The sequence below is a fragment of the Watersipora subatra genome, chromosome 9 (assembly GCF_963576615.1).
Source record: "Watersipora subatra chromosome 9, tzWatSuba1.1, whole genome shotgun sequence".
Lineage (NCBI taxonomy): Eukaryota > Metazoa > Bryozoa > Gymnolaemata > Cheilostomatida > Watersiporidae > Watersipora > Watersipora subatra.
Window position 1 is genome coordinate 60,288,278 of NC_088716.1, and position 17,382 is coordinate 60,305,659.

The window sequence follows — 17,382 nt, forward strand, 5'->3', positions numbered from 1 at the left end:
CGATGTTTGCGGTGCTAGTATTGGTTTCGTTTTCAAAGCAAAATTAATGTTCCAATGTTGTATGAAGAGAAGATGGCTAACGAACATTTTCCAAAAGAGCAAAACATCAAAATAGCGTATTCTGAAATTGTCACTCTTGTCGATGTAGAATATCCAGGAAAAATTGTTGATTATCAAAAAGCTTTAGAGACTCTTGGTGGATTAAAAAGCTTGACAAAGGTTCCTATGCTCAGTATTGTATCGGGTACTAGTGGTAATATAGTCGATTACAATTTGAGCGAATGCGCGTAGGTCTTTTGTTTATAAAATTTTAAAAGCAGATTCCTTTCCTTTGAAGACGATTCATTAATGTTTTAGTGAGAGAGTGCAATGCTGCCGTAGAATTCTCATTTACATATTGTCTTTTCCTTACATGCATATTGTGTTAAGTAGCGAAATATTGCTTAGATTATGTGGTAACCGTGAACACAAGAGTATGTTTTGTTTTTTACTTTTTGATTGATGTTTCCATATAAGAACTGTTTTGTAGGATAACCACTAGAGAATTTTTATAATATGTAGGCCTAAATGCTTTTGCACTCTTTAGAACTTAATTAAAGGTTATATTGTTTTCCTTGATTATCAGTGTTATGTAAACTAACTTTATTGATAAAATGGGAAATAGCACAAATAAGAATCTAGTCAGATTTGTTCTTGACAGAAATTTTGCATATTTAAGTCTGCATCGCACTCTACTGGCTAAATTTATTACCAGCTCATCAGTCTGTTAGGGATTTTACTTGAATCTGCTTCATTGTCCGAGTTAATCTAAAGACAAAAAGTTTAGTTGGCAGACTGTTGGCATAACCTCTCACTGACCGGACTCATCCTTCTCAAAGGCTGGTATTTGTATGAAATATTAACATGCTGTTGCAGGTGCACAATGCAGATGAAGCACGATTAAGGCTTCAATTTAGGCCAGGCGACATTTACTGTAAGTCTGCCTATGGCACCGGCTACCCCGTCAGCTCTGTTTTACTCAAAGTCAAACAGAAGCGCCACAAAACTACTGGAGCAACAAAGCTCTTTGCTGAGCTCGTGGGTGTCATAGCAACGGCATACAAGTTTGATAGTATGTGCTAAATTTCTATATATCTATTTCACAATGATTCTTGAATGTGGGAAAGTTGTGGAGTGGTGCAGATGGTAGCCCCTTTGGCTGGGATGCCAAATATGAGAGTTTGATTTTTGTGGGGATGATCTTTTCCCAACGCTCTTAGCTGCAGTAGTTTAATCTTCTGGATAAGGACATATAATTTAAGTATTTTTGTAATTTTTCTTGGGTTGTTCTGGTTTCATTTTATTGTAAAGCTGCATTCACACCAGCTGATTTCCTAATGATTTTCTGGAAAATTTGGTCCCTGGTCGAGTTTCGTCTCGTGTGTAAAGAGCAAACAAGTCGGAGACTGATTTTGTTCCGAGTGAGTTTTTATCGGGCTATTACTGATCAGTGAACGGTTCTAGGCAGATTTTCAATTTGAGTAGCCATTGAAATCATTCTTCACAGTGAATGATACATTGTCATGTGAACACGTAATTTGTTTTCACATTTATGTACATTTTTTGTCATGGCTTTAAACACAAGTAACCATTTTGTTGATAGTGTTGTGTTTGTAAAAGACAGAACTGGGTTATCCTACCAATTGCTCCACAGCAAAATGGAGACGACTCAAGTTTATTTTCGAATGCAGTTGGGCTGCTTTAAGTAGTTATTGCTAGGGGCTCCTGAATAAGTTCTGATCTTGATTAATTAATGTTTTAATCAACCTATTTTGTTTATTGTTGTAACCAGATTTTACATTTCTGGGTGGGAGTAATTTAGAACTACAGTTCCAAAGAAATGTTATGGGGTTTTCCCAAAACGTCATGTTTATTTTTCAAACAAGAAACAGATATAGTAGTCATACCTCTAGTAGTCATACCTCTAGTAGTCATACCTCTAGTAGTCATACCTCTAGTAGTCATACCTCTAGTAGTCATACCCCTAGTAGTCATACCTCTAGTAGTCATACCTCTAGTAGTAGTCATACCCCTAGGCTTAATCATAAGAAAAGAAAAGTAAATGTCTGAGACTTGAAATATAGTCACCCTTTTGTTTTCTCTGAAATCGACTCTTCCGCTTGCTCTGCTAACGCGTCTGCCTGTCATGAAGAAGCTGTATTGAAAGTGTGAGGAATATGAGTGAATGTTCCTCTCTTTATAGTGGCTAAACGTTACCTATTCCAGGAGTGACACCGCATGCCTCAGACTTTTGATTGTGAATCTTGTAGTTTTATTGAGTTCTTGGCTACTTTCTGGTGTTTTTCGTCAAATGGACCATACATTACATGGGTAGATTACATGTGATTTCATCATCTGTAATCTCTAGTTATAGGTTCTTGTCTGGAGTATCGCAGTACCAAATGCGGATCGCGCTAGACTGCACGACGCAAGTTGTTATCATCTGGCCGTCGTCGCTGATGAAGAGTCCGGTTCAATTGCACTTTTTAGGAGTTAATACTTAGTTTGAATTTGGGCTCAAGTTACAAGCTTTTGGTGATCATCTAACATCTTCTTATGCCCAGTATTCAATGTTGTAACCGTAGGATGGGTGGGCTAAGGTCTGGAAGTTGGCTTGTAGTAATGATTTATCCCAACTTCAGTGCCTGCAGAGCTATAAGCGTGGAAATTTTTTTCTATTCAAGCTGCTATAAGTTGCAATTGTGGTGTGGCTTTTATTATCTCTGTTCTTTTCTTTATGTCAAACTTGAAATATTTAGTTCCAGATATAACAATATCACACTTGACGGGTTTAGCATGTCAGCCCTCATTGAGGAGCTTCAAAATAGGCCTCAAACTTTTAATTCAACTGTTCCAGAGTACTATTCCAAACTGAAAGATTACTAATGACGTCCTTGCTATACAGTAATAATCGAAGCAGATGTTGTTAGCAAAAGATTGTCCTCGCTATAAAACTATAGCGAGGACGATCTTTTGCTAACAGCATCTGCTTCAATCCATTATTCTTTATCCATTCCACTTTATCCATTATTAGTGATGAACTGGGCAGTGTAAAATAGTTGATAAACTTTCTAAAAACAGCTAGTGAAAACTTCATAGGAGACAGCCAACAAAATGTAAGACTTGACTCACTAGAAAAACATCAGCTAAATTTATCTGAAGATGTAAAGAAAAACTAGCAGAATCACCCATTCTCGACGCAAACTTGACCCGGTGTGAATGGAAGAAATTGGGTGGGTAACTCCCATAAAATCATTCAGAGTCGAGTTACAAAAACTCTGTTAGCAAATCGGGTGGTATGGGGTGCAGCTTAAGACTTCTGGCAAAGGAGCAAGAGACTATTTTCATACTCTCAACGAAGCTCTGTATGATTTATATTAAAATGATATAATACCAATGATATACAGCCCCCCATGGGGGGCTGTATATCATTGGTATTATCTTCTAAACTATTAAGAATTTGTATCCATTTAACACATTTTAATAAATAGTTTTTATACATTATTTGAGAATTTTGTTTTATTCAATATTGTTTGTAGCCGCTGTTGACCTGTTTTAGCAATGATGGACTATCAATGTTGTTTGTAGCCGCTGTTGACTTGTTTTAGCAATGATGGACTATCAATATTTGACAATGGAGCGAGTCGGTGATGAGTACAGATCGCTGCGAGGCATCAGCACTCTAGAATCACTCGAGTCTACTAGTTGGTTAGACAATGGAGCTCCACTACACTTTATCCCTCAAATCTTCTCTCCGCTAGACATACCATATTCCTACCATTTCAAAGAAGAAGATAACAAGAGAAGCGAAGAGGAGGAAAAACTTGGATTCATGTTTGTAACAGGTGAAGTTTCTACTACATGAAGGCAGGGCACCACAGACATGCTTTGATATCGACACTGATGTGTTTGACATACATTTTCATCAGTATTCGTGCTCGGTCCAAAAAGTTGGTGTTGGTCTAGAGCACTTCAGCATTGCTTTCACCTCATTAGTTAATGCTAATTAATGGTTAGTGTTAACGGCAAGTAATTGTTTGAATTAAACAAGTTTGTGCTGCCGATAAAGACCTGGGGTAGTTTATCAAACTATGTACATAATTACGTGTAAAACCTAAATTATTTGTAAAAGAGAACTGAATTAATAATCAATAAAATATGAGGCTTGCGTTTCGTCTTAATTTGGAAACATTTAAATAGAATTATATCCTTGGCAATACAGGAAACAGTTAGTGCATAAGTGGGGGTGATAGAGCAGCAGACCTAGTCTAACTTAGATTAAGTTAACTTTTTAAATTATTATAACTTGCCTATATTTTCATGCTTTAGTTTTAATTTTCTGTCCTTCTCCACTTTCACTCGTCTCAGGTTTTTGTTGTTCTGCACTCATTTTATCTCCTTCTTCAGGGTGACTATAAGCCAGTTCTGTAAATTTAAAAAAATTAATCTGAATATGTTTGTAAAGATGAACTCTGTATGCTGTTCGTTGGGCATCACTTCAGAGGATGAATCAAATATTTGCACAAATTTTGCGTCTTATGCAAAAAAATCTGTTGGTGATCATAAGTCAAGGTTTGTCTTTGCAATGATTATTTTTAGGGTGAGTTATTTTTAACAATAGACTTGAACAAATACTTTTGATTGGCTAAATATCACCAGCTAGAATATATTATTAAAAATAGTTAATGCTTGTCAAACATTGACTTGTCAAACTTGCTTGCCGAAAAACATTGACATGTATGAATCATGTGTAGGCACTGAAAACAAACATCAACCTTTGTAGCAGTTGCTTCACTATAACCTTTGATTATCATGCAGATTAAATTGTGAGAATTGGCTGAGGTCTTTAATAGGACTTCCTGAACCACTTTAAAAATGTCATAGCTTTGGTTCACTTACTTCCTCACCACATTCGTGCTCATTTACTTTTGAGTGTTCATTTTTCTTTTAGGTTGATATGAGTTGCATTGAGTTACTATACCTGATGACACCATCAAATAGCAATGTGCAATTTTCATGTGTTAATCTATGTAGCTTGTCGCAAAGATAAGTTCATTGGATTGCAAATATCATCAACTAGTCTTGTCAGATTAAAGGATCATGTTTTTTTCTAAGCTTTCTCTGGATGATCTGAGTTTAAAGTTGAAGGTCAAGGACACGGAAGTTTTAGAATAAAGATTATGATGTCATAATAAAAAACTCAAACTACCATATATAAACTTACCTTTTTCATATTATCTAGATAGTCATTCACTTTTTTGCAGCAAAAAAACTTCAGTTCTTCATTTTATATGCGAATGCGCAGCATTGCCCGGGTAATAAAAAAGTCTGCATAGAAAATTTATTTTTATTTAAAATTTACAACATTTACCATTGTAACTTTTAAACTTCATATCATGAGAAAGGTGTTTTTGCTAAAACAGCTGTAACAGTGTTTAAATGTGAAATAATTAGCAAGTAATGGCCAAATAAAGTCTTTTTTGGTACAATGATTACAATGAAAAGTGATTTCATACAGATACAATTAATATGAATTGATGAAATAAAAATCATGAATATGTTGAATTAATAATAACAATGAGGACATAGAAGTGTGTGTATATAAAAAAGGTTACTGTTCCACCAGAAACTATCCATCAAAACTTTGAATATGACGATACTGGCACCTCTCGATACTGGTACAAACATATAGCAGTGAGCGACTGAGGGTACTTTGACCGAATGAAGCGAGAATGAAGAGGAATTCTACTTAACATATCACAATAAAAAGCTGTCCACCTGAAAAGTTTTCAGTTTTTACAGTCTTAGCGAGTGCCTTAGGAAGAATGAAACAGTCTTAGCGAGTGCCTTAGGAAGAATGAAACAGTCTTAGCGAGTGCCTTAGGAAGAATGAAACAGTCTTAGCGAGTGCCTTAGGAAGAATGAAACATTGATGGGTGTCGAGAAATTTTAAATTAAAACGGCAAGTTTGAAAATCACAAATTAACAAAAAAGGTAATGGATTTTGAAATGGCTATTTAAAATTTTCAAATAGAAAAACAAACGCAAAAGGTTATATTAATTATTAATAAAAATGATATACGGTATTTAGTAGCCTGTTCAATCGTGATAAGAATAGATACAATTGTTGAGAAAGATAAGAACGGCTTATCCTAGTGGTTAATCGTGCTTGTTTGTGGCTTATCCTAGTGGTTAATCGTGCTTGTTTGTGGCTCATCCTAGTGGTTAATCGTGCTTGTTTGTGGCTTATCCTAGTGGTTAATCGTGCTTGTTTGTGGCTTATCCTAGTGGTTAATCGTGCTTGTTTGTGGCTCATCCTAGTGGTTAATCATGCTTGTTTGTGGCTTATCCTAGTGGTTAATCGTGCTTGTTTGTGGCTTATCCTAGTGGTTAATCATGCTTGTTTGTGGACTTGCAATTTAAATGTCGCAAATTCAAATACAGTTCGAAGCAGTTTTTCTATTGGTAAGTTTAAATCGTTATAACTGGATGCAGGGATGACACGATAGAGTGAAAGACAAACATTGAGATTTATATATAATATTTATATAGATTGTATACTGAATAATATCAACAGGCTGTTAATCTGCTTTACAGTGTATAAACTCAATTCATTTTTATTCTTTTTGGAACATTTTTATTTTTATGGTTTTAGCAAGGAAAAGGAGGTCCAACTTTAATCAGGCAATTCCGTACGAAGATGACGCCCCGACTGAACCAACGCCTGAAGCTGAAGCTAAAATAAAGACAACATATCTCAGAAGAAAGTTGGACGAGGTTTCAAAGGTTTGTATCTGCAGCTTGCTATTAATATCTACTAAGATATTTAGTGCTATGAGTTGTGCAGCACGAGGTGAGACAACTCTCTTAGAACTTGAGTGTTGATTGATTAATTGTTTTTATAAGATCAATACTTAGAGTTTCTATATTTTCATCCCGTTAGCCATTCGCCTTTTCAATTAGATGATCACACATTTCTTTTTACTTGAAAGTCTCAATTTTATATTCTTGAAAAGAATTCACAGCTCTGTATCCTACTAAGTAGTGTGAATACAACCAGTTGGTGTCTGAAGATGTCTCTACGTCTGTGAAATTACTAAAACAGTTTATGTTAAAGTCCTATTGAAGTTAGCTTTTTACAAAATTATGGTATTTTGTTTATAACCAAGACCTAAAGATTGGAGTTTTTTTCATGACGATATGACAACTCTAATTTAGTCTTGTTATCACACCAGATGAAGTAATGGAAAGCATTTGTGGGATTTAGTTCAGCGTGAAATCATTTCATTTCTCAACCGATGAGACATTTTTGTGGATAAAAGGATTATGCAAGGTGATTACTTATGCCAACATCTTATCACTGTTCAGCATTTTATTTTATTTATATTTTCTCATGGGAAGGAATTGTATTTTCCTGTTTTTAACAGCTTGCTGCTTTATATCTGCCTTTCAGACCAAAGCAGCTCATCATGGCACCAAAACTTTGATTTTTGATGTTTATATTTACATGAATTTAGGGAAGTACTTTGTTAATTCAATATTAACTTTGGAGGCAAAAACATTTTTCTCGTTTATTCACATTTCAAATTAATTTAATTTTCTTCCAAGTTATTGCATAAGTGTATTAATTTATTATATATAAATTAAATTGCAAAACAAAAGGTATGTGTAAAATCTTCCATTCTGCAAAAGTCTAAACATTTTTGCCAAAGCCTTTTCGCCAGCCATTCCTGTATTAACTAACTTCCAGAAGTAGTTTTAAGCTAAGCAAAAATCCTCTATGGTGTTAGAAGTTAATTTTTTCACCTATTTTGCTTAACCATATGCTTATATTTTGTATATTAGCTGTTTGAGACGAGACCAATATGGACTCGTGCAGCCCTTTCTGCTGTCTCAAAGCTCAATATGAACCGGCTCAGGGTGAGTGCTTGCTTATGGTGCCTTGTTATTTTCCTCGCTCAAGTCGTACATGACGCATTCATTTTCTCTTATGTCCAGCAAGTCTGGTACATCTTGTCTTTGTACTATCTTGTATTCATGGCAGATGTATGCCTTTTCATTAATTTGTTGGTTGTTACCAGATATTGTTGCCTTGTTTGGCTTACAACGCTGTCTCAGGTCCTTGGAGGACCATGTGGATCCGATATGGCTATGATCCCAAACACCATGTGGAGGCAAAACACTTGCAGCTGATCGATTACAGATACAGGGCAAGTAGGTGATGTACTAGGAGATTAATCGTCAGGCATTTGAGAACGGGTTGAGCCCAGTGTTCACACTTAAGGTGGTAGCATGTTAGTTAACAGCATACATGGGTATGGGGGGCATGTAAACTATATGACACATTCAATAGACTATATGACCCATTCAATAGACTATATGACCCATTCAATAGACTATATGACACATTCAATAGACTATATGACACATTCAATAGACTATATGACACATTCATTAGACTATATGACTCATTCAATAGACTATATGACACATTCAATAGACTATATCAAATAACGGAGCCTTAAAGACGAACTCGCACAAAATTTTAGTAGATTTTATCAGAAAGTATCGGTATTTTTTCTATCATTTGCGATTATTTTTGATGTTTGAGGTGATCCGACTGGCAGGATGTTTCAGAAGAAAAAGAAATGTCCAGACTTCACCAAAAATGACATGGGTTACTGTAGTAGTGCATATTGTTTATAAGTAATAAATATGGTGTCTCACCGGCACCGGGTACTCATATGTTTATACAGCATTCAGAAGGAAAAGTCAAACAACTTGTAACTAACCTAACCTATTTTTAAATTATTTGAAACATCTATAGAAATGTATCTGAAAGTATATTTGAAGTTTTATTCCAACAATAAAGAGTAAATACAAAATAAAATATAATTATGTCAATAGAGGTGCGTAATACTGCGACTTGAACGCAATACCCGATGTCATCACGAGAAAGACAAACAGAAAACATGATTACTGACATCATTTTGGAGACATATTTTTCTTCTGAGCTTTATCACCATGGTCAAGTTTTGTCTATTTCAATATTCAAACATCCTGGCAGTCAGATCGCCTCAAATATCTAAAACAATCGCATTTGGTAGGAAAGTATTGATACTTATCTTTGAATACTTTTTCACAGCGTACCAATCTAGCATATCAGTTTCCACACGCATAGACAATTTTATAATTTTATGTAGTTCTTTCGAGCAAAAATATACCAATGACATTGACACGCTAGGTGCTGTGCATTACTCTTCGTGTTCTTCCTAATGTCAGAGACCGACTCAGCAGGCTTCAAGTAGTTTATCGATTCCACTTTACAATTTTCTCAAGAGGACAAGGTGGAAATGGCGAAAAGCATTGTCCTCCATAAACGTAGCTGCAGCAATTATTTCTCATCGGTGAGCAAATCAAAGCGAAAGTTGGCGATATCTGATCAGCTTGAGCACTTTAACAGAGCTGATGCCGATCTAGAGGAGGAAGACATGACAGAAGAAGAACAGGTATGATCTTTACTGTTAGCTTTTGGTCTTAGTACTCTTTCAGCATTAGTGCTTTAAAAATAAAAGGTTACGATATCGTAGTAGAGAACTCAAGCCAGCACATGTAGGCATGTTTTTGATACTATCTATTGATATTCATGCTTATTTTTATTGTTTGAAACAAAAAACTGTTCAGCTCTTCATTATATACGCTACTAGATGAATGCCCTGCGTTGCCGAGGTAGTAAAAATATCTCTGCACAGAAAATTATTTGTATTTAACATATAACAACGATTACCATTTTAACTTTCCAATTTCATATCATGAGAAAAGTGTTTTGTGCAGGTCAAATAAATTGAGAAAAAAGAAACAACTGTAAAGGTTTTTAAAAGTGAAATACTTAGCAAGTACTCGCTAAATAAAGTCTGTCTTGCTACGATTACAATGAAAATGGTTCGATAATATTACAAATAATATGAACTGAGAAAACAAGATAAAATCATGAATATGTTGAATTAATAATCACATTTAGTGCATAGAATTGTGCGTATAAAAAGGTTACTGTTGCAGCAGCAGCTATCCATCAAAACTTTGAATACAACGATACTGGTACAAACCTAAAAATGAGATGTCGGACTGTCCTTTTCTGATACTTTGTCTGACCGAACGGAGAGAGAATGTAACGGCAATTCCTACTTAAGATAATACAATTGTTCACAAGAAAAGTATTTAGCCTTTCAGATTTAACAATCACACCTTGGGAACCCAGGGAACATCTTGGGAACCCAGGGAACACCTTGGGAACCCCGGAAATAGGAATGTATCGGCACATTTAAAATTGAAACAGCACATTTGAAAATTACAAATTAAAAAAGTTGGTAATGAGTAATGCTAAAAAGAACTTTTACATAATTTCTAAAGAAAGACAAACGCAAAAGGTAATATTAATTACTACACGTGAGGACCTTCACGTTGGCATCGTTCAGTGTTGGCATCGTGAGGCGAAAATGTTGTATAGAAACCCATAGTAATTATCTAATACAAACATCCTCCGGTAAAAATCTTCAAAATTTTATATACATGCATGCTGTACATATTAAAAATTAGTAACAAATTAATATGTTGACCTTATTTACCTACAATAACTTTATTGTTTTTAGTGGTTATGATCCGCAATAAAATGTAACATTTAAATGTACTATGTGCAGTACGTACCGTAGCGAGTTCTTACCTTTGAGACAGACGTATAACATATACGTTGAATTTAACATAAATGAATTTAGCTTACTAAACATATACATAAAGCTAAGTTTTAGCATGTCTTTTACTAAACTTCAACTTTATCATTGGCTAAAATTTTATCACCAATCTGTTTCCAGTTTCATTTTCACTGTAACTAATAACGAATAACGCTGAACTTAACTCTTTCATGTGTTGTGGGGGGATTTTGGCAAATAGCATAACGACATCTCGCTATTCCGACGTAATCAGCCCGCCGACTGCCAAGTTGCAATTTCGAGATAAATTTTTGTTTTGTTAATATCTTATGGATAAAAATGTCGTATGGAAACAGTGAAAAACATCATGTTCCACATCGCAAGGTGAAAAAGTCGTATAACAGTGTCATCGTAACACGAGGTCGCATGGTGTAATAACAAGTGTACATTTAGCATGTGTAATTGCGAAAAGGATATACAATATATGGTAAGAGCGATGGGAATAATAAGAATGGCTTAGTGTTGTGGTTACATGTGCTTGTTAGTAGTCTTGTGATTTTAATGTCACAAGTTCAAATCCAGTACAAAGGTGATTTTTCGTTAAAACTTCATCACTATTATAACTGGACAAACAAATGACAACAGACAAACATTGAGATATACCGGTATATAGATTGTATACCGAATAATTTTACAATCTATAAACTCAATTCCTTTTGATTGTTTTCAGAAAATTTTATTTTTATGATTTTTGCAACTAAGGCTGGAGATGGCCATAAATGGTTTAAATTGGTTTACTTTGGACTTATGTTCCTTATTAGCTGTACTGTTAGTAGAGTCTTATAGGGCCTAATTCTATAACCTAAATATCAGTGTTTGCATTTCTGTCCTCTTGTGCACCTTATGTCCAGTTATAGCGATTAAAGTCTAGCAATGGAAAAATGTGTCGCAGAGGATTTGATCTCGGAACCTTTTGTTCACAAAGCGACAAGCTAACTCATTAAACTGCACAGTATACAAGGTTTCATCTGGCAAATAGTCATTATCTGGGCTGAAATACGCATAACAACTCTGTGTTACGCGCAACATAACTAAAGCTTGCTCTCACGGCTCCTGTTAGTAAGTTTAGCAATACATATACTAGCTTACTCAAATTAGCCAATGGCAACTACATTACCTGCCACTGTTTATAAGCTGTTTCTAATACCCATGCAACGCCGGACATTCGGCTAGTAGTCTTATAGTTCTGGTCCTATATTAAGCTCATTCTATGGATTTCCACACACACAGGCATTCATGAAATGAATGTTTCTAATTATCACGAACACAAAACAGTTTCTTTTCAAGTTAAAATATACATGTTAACTAAAATTTGCAAGTTTTTGGTTAATAATGATATCGCAATATATCGCGAATCGTCGATTTGCAATATTGAATTGTTTAGTAATTATTGGAAATCATTAAGCTCTAGAGATTTCTAATATCTGTGTATAGTGTATGCAGCTGATCTGATAGTCAGTGAGCATTAGTGAAATCATGCATCAAACAGCATTAGTGAAATCATGCATCAAACAGCCTTGATTAGAATACAAAAGCAAAGATTAGTTTGTGTGAGTGTCGAAGAAACATACATATAAAATGTATTGTAAAGTCTGGAGACAAGCGATGCAACGGTTTTTCTATTGCATTATGTTGATAGTATGATGGCTGAACTGATAAGGCAACTCCAGTGATGCAGCATCTAGTTGACCAACTATTCCTAGAATTGTAAAGAGACGAGCTGTACAACCCGGCATTGCCCGTGTAATAAAAAAGTCTTTGGACAGAAAATTGATTTGTATTTAACATATAATAACATTTGCCATTCTAACTTTTAAGCTACATATCATGAGAAAAGTGTTTTGTGTTGTTGAAATAATTTAAGAACGAATAAAAACGACTAAAGGTTTACAAACTTCGTCAAACAACTGTAATTTCCAAACTTTATATCATGAGGAATATGGTTTATGTAGGTCAAATAGATTTAAATAAATAAAACAACTATAAAAAGGTTTGAATGTGAAATAATTAGCAAGTAATAGCTAAATTAAGTCTGTTCTGCTACGATGACAATAAAAGATGATTCGGTAATAATACAATTAATACGAACTGAGAAAACAAAATAAAATCCTGAATATGTTGAATTAATAATAACAATTCTTGCATAGAAGTGTGCGTGTATAAAAAATTGACTGTTCCACCAGAAGCTATCCATCAAAACTTTGAATACGATGATACTGGTACCTCTCGATACTGGTACCTCTCGATACTGGTACCTCTCGATACTGGTACCTCTCGATACTGGTACCTCTCGATACTGGTACCTCTCGATACAGTATCGTATGGTTTTTGTCTGACCGAACAGAAAGAGAATGTTGAGGCTCTTCTTACAAAGATAATACAATTGTCCGCGTGAAAAGAATTGACCGCAGGTATGGCAATTGAACCTTACTAAAAGCCGAATGTAGAAGTTTAAAAAAACAGGAAAAAGTGTCGTTTTTCATAGAGTTGATAAAATTCATAGTGGGCATACGCTATATGGTATATGATAACAACTTAGATCATTAGGTATGGCTCAGTGGTAGAGTGCCTGGATTTTAAACCTGCGGCAGAAATCATCATGAGTTCAAATCCATCAGATTGCGAGGTTTTAATTCCAAGATTTTAATAGCTATAAATGGACATAAACAATGATGAATACACAGAAACACAGACAAACTTTGAGAAATATATATAATATAATGCTAATAATGCTACTAGCTACTTGAAAGCATGCTGTTAGCTTGCTTGTTTAAAGCCTGTAGAAAAATTGCTATCAAGACCGCTAAATATATAAAAGAGGGATATATTTTAGAATTTGATTGTGCACTCTGTTCAATATACTAATACATGCAAGTATTTGTGAGAAAACAACAGTTATTTTGTCATATTGCAGAAGACGCATTACATGTTCTGGCCTGGACTTATCCCTCCTTACAGGCAACTGTTTTACCAGATTATCGACCTTCAGGTTCCCGAAGTGCAGGATTTAGTAAACTCAAATAATTTTAAGGTATGAGCATATATTGCAGTGTCAGAAATACACTGGACCCCTTTGTTAAAAAACTAAAATTTACAAAATTGTTACTCATTGTGAATTTAGTCAATAGTCATAAATTATATATTAAAGTAATACTTAATTGTTTTGATTTCAACTATGTAAACCAAACGGCTGTAAAATTATGGTTTTGAATGATTATGTTGGCTAAATCCTGAACATTTCATTTTTCAATGAGTAAGACAATCTTTAAAAATATGATCGCACCATAAACATTGTTATTTGCTTATGTCAAGTCATTTACACTAACTTCTCACTATAGGTACAGTAAATACACCTTAGCCTCAAATTTAGTGAGTTATCAACGTCTTTTTGGCGCTTAGACTGAAAAGCGATGGTAAGTATTGAAAACTATTGTAGGAACCAGCCTGTAGCAAGATTCATGGTTTTCTGGAGCCCGATGCTTGTGATAGGATCAGAGCAATAATTAATGAGTATGTGCTAAAAGCTGTTAATGAGAAGATGGGTGGGGCAGGTAAGCTCAGTTGTTGGTACTATTCTTTCACGACACCATCATATTCATCATTACTTTGAAACACACACACATATAAGGCCTGCTATACAACATTTACTACGGCGTAGAGGTGGAACGAGACACGAGACGTCTCGAGTATCGACCTGTCTCGTATCAGTCTCATCTCGACCTAACTATTGCCAAACTCGAAATAGGAAATAGAACTAAAGCGCCTGCGCACGGCTGTTAAACATGGCTTCTCGCGGTAACAACAATTCTATATATTGTAATGGATTGTGGGCAACTGCCTTTAAAGTTATACCTGGTCCGTTACTACGTGTTGTTATTGATTATGTTGGCCACCGAGTCTAATCGTGTAGTCCGGACAATGGCCCTGTTAATATATTGTAGTCCGGTTTATATGTTTTTAAAACAGATACCGGGTCGTATCGAATTACCCTCTGGATAATCCGATTTAACAAATAAGACTGTTGCGGGTAAAATGTCTGTATTTTATCGTATCGTGTTCAAACACCAACTGCCCTTTATAAAATTCGGGCATCTTTTATATACTACTAATTGCGAGTAAAACTCGCCCGGTCACGGAGAAACGAACTAAAGGCCGTGTCAACCAAAGTCCGTGTTCAAGTAACAATGACATTATCATTAGTTCAATATAAGAGTATATATGGTAATTCATATAATTTCATGACTACAATTTATATATAATTCACCTACTACAGTTAAAACACAAACAAAACTTAACATAAATGAAACAATAAAAATGAAAGTGTTACCGTGTGTTCTTTTAGTTGCGGTACTTCTTTGTAGACCGACGGCTATCGGTTTCATTACACATTTCATTACATTAAAAAGTAAGACCTAGTCAATAGATGGTAAAAATATACATGTACAAAGCAATATGTCTATAATAATTATTATCAATCAAGCTCAAAATTCTTAGAAATATATAACTTCGCTATTTTAAAGCTGTTTGTGTCACTTTTGTTTACAAAAAATGGCAAAAATACATGCATATCGCTATTAAAACGTTGTATTTAAATCATTTATACCAGGTGAAAATTCAATTTAAAAAGAGGTTTATCATTTTTATATATCAATTACGCTAGTCCTAGTGTAGTGAAATCATCACCAAATTCTCATTATTTTACTGTCTCGAGTCTCGAATTTTTACAAGACAGTGTCTCGAGTTTTGTCTCGAACTTACAAAACCTGTCTCGTTCCACCTCTACTACGGCATTCTATGGTTAGAATGCTAATATATTACTTTTAAGTTGATGGTAGCAGTTGACCTTGTAGCTCAACCTTAAGGTCACCCTATCGATAGTCCAGTTGTGTTATGATACAAGTGTATTGAATGGTCGCATTCTTTTTCTAATATATAGCATATTTTTTCATATTGTTTAACTAAATGGAAGTCATTTTTAAAGCTATTATATTAAAAATTAGACAGTAAGAAATGTCTTAGTAGTAGAATGCTTCGGGTTTTGTTTGATCTGATAGAATAGTTGTATAAAGGTTCTTTTTTATCAGGTGCTACACTTCCAGTTATCTGTTAGCTATCTTTCAAAATCTTAATCAGGTGTCACTTTATCAGTTGTTTGTCAGGTGTCACTCTTTCAGTTGTATGTCAGGTGTCACTCTTTCAGATGTTTGTCAGGTGTCATTCTATCAGTTTTTTGTCAGGTGTCACTCTGCAGTTGTTTGTCAGGTGTCACTCTTTCAGTTGTATGTCAGGTGTCACTCTATCAGTCTTTTGTCAGGTGTCACTCTTTCAGTTGTATGTCAGATGTCACTTTTTAAATTGCTTGTTTGGTGTCACTCTTCTAATCGCTTGTCAAGTGTCACTCTTCTAATCGTTTGTCAAGTGTCACTCTTCTAATTTTTGGTGAGGTGGTACTCTTTTTGTCATGAGTCAGGTATGACTATTTCCAGTTTTCCACTAAGCACTACTCTTTTGATTGCATTTAGTATGAACTAGCGCCAAAGTGTTGCCTTGATGTTGACAGATATCTGTAGCAATTTTCCATATATTCTATGGTATGGTGTGTCTCGGTGTGTTCATGTTGTCTGACTGCCCTGGACATTCTAGCACCAGTATGAATGACTTTAGTTTTAAAACTAGTAATTTGCGGTAACATAGTAACAACATACAATCATTTACAGTCAAATGTCTGTTACTGGTATTTTTACTCATAGTTACTAGTCATATGAAGTCTTGTAGTTTTGCTGTTGAGGCAAGCATCTTTAAAAGGCAACAGTTTTTCAAGGGTTTTCTGCCGATATAAGTAATCTGATTTCTACCTCTGGTCTGTCCGCTTGATTTGCAGCAAGCACAGGTGACACTGTATCAAAATAACTGCGTTCTATCTGTTCTATCAATAACTTTGGAGTTGTCTTTCTTAAATAAAAAGAGGTGTACTCTCTGGATTTTAGGCTTGTTGGTTGAATGTTACCTGCCATTAATCTTTCAGGGGAAATGACTGACCAAGAGAAAGACTCAGACGTCTCAATGTCCGACGGTGACATGGATGAAAGTGTTTTGGAGACCTATCGCTAGCCTAGGATTTTTTGCCGCAGGTATTGAGTCAAGTCATGAATCTTTGTTGACAAAATTTTTGAAGCTGGTACAACAGGCAATGTTTTAGTGACTGTCATTATGGCCAGTCACTTTTTGACCAAATAATATGTTATTCAGATGGTGGTAATTAAGATATGCAAATCTAGTCACATTTTTTGGTATTTCCTACATCAAACTAACTTCCACCAATGTACAAGTGACAGAAGCTCATACTATTGAGACTGAGCTTGTCTGATCAAGATTCCTTTACAGTTGTACATATGTTGTATATTTTCTTTATAAATAAATAGACAAACGCTGTATATATTTACATGTACGATTAGCAATGACTGCACAAATTTATTAGCAAGCGCATAGCTATGAGTAACACTAGCATTTGTTTGAGCAAAATCCAAGACAACAAAGCGAGATTTAGCGTTTTCAGTTACCACTAGTATTAATCCTC

General features: G+C 35.0%; 1 protein-coding gene across 1 annotated transcript; it reads left to right on the forward strand.

Moving 5' to 3' along the window:
* Positions 1-66: 66 nt before the first annotated feature.
* LOC137403892 (general transcription factor 3C polypeptide 5-like) lies at positions 67-17,241 on the forward strand. Its single transcript, XM_068089998.1, has 10 exons — positions 67-219; positions 916-1,111; positions 3,648-3,884; positions 6,695-6,825; positions 7,885-7,959; positions 8,121-8,253; positions 9,379-9,548; positions 13,720-13,836; positions 14,242-14,356; positions 16,831-17,241. The coding sequence occupies exons 1-10, from the start codon at positions 73-75 to the stop codon at positions 16,914-16,916; spliced, it is 1,407 nt and encodes a 468-aa protein (XP_067946099.1). The 5' UTR covers positions 67-72; the 3' UTR covers positions 16,917-17,241.
* The last annotated feature ends 141 nt before the right edge of the window (positions 17,242-17,382 follow it).

What these genes read in the sequence shown, in the direction of transcription:
- LOC137403892 (XM_068089998.1), top strand. Translation starts at nt 73, where the DNA reads ATGGCTAACGAACATTTTCCAAAAGAGCAAAACATCAAAATAGCGTAT. An exon ending in TCAATATGAACCGGCTCAGG is followed by an intron (nt 7,960 to 8,120) that starts GTGAGTGCTTGC and finishes GGTTGTTACCAG; the next exon opens with ATATTGTTGCCTTGTTTGGC. An exon ending in TGAGAAGATGGGTGGGGCAG is followed by an intron (nt 14,357 to 16,830) that starts GTAAGCTCAGTT and finishes TTAATCTTTCAG; the next exon opens with GGGAAATGACTGACCAAGAG.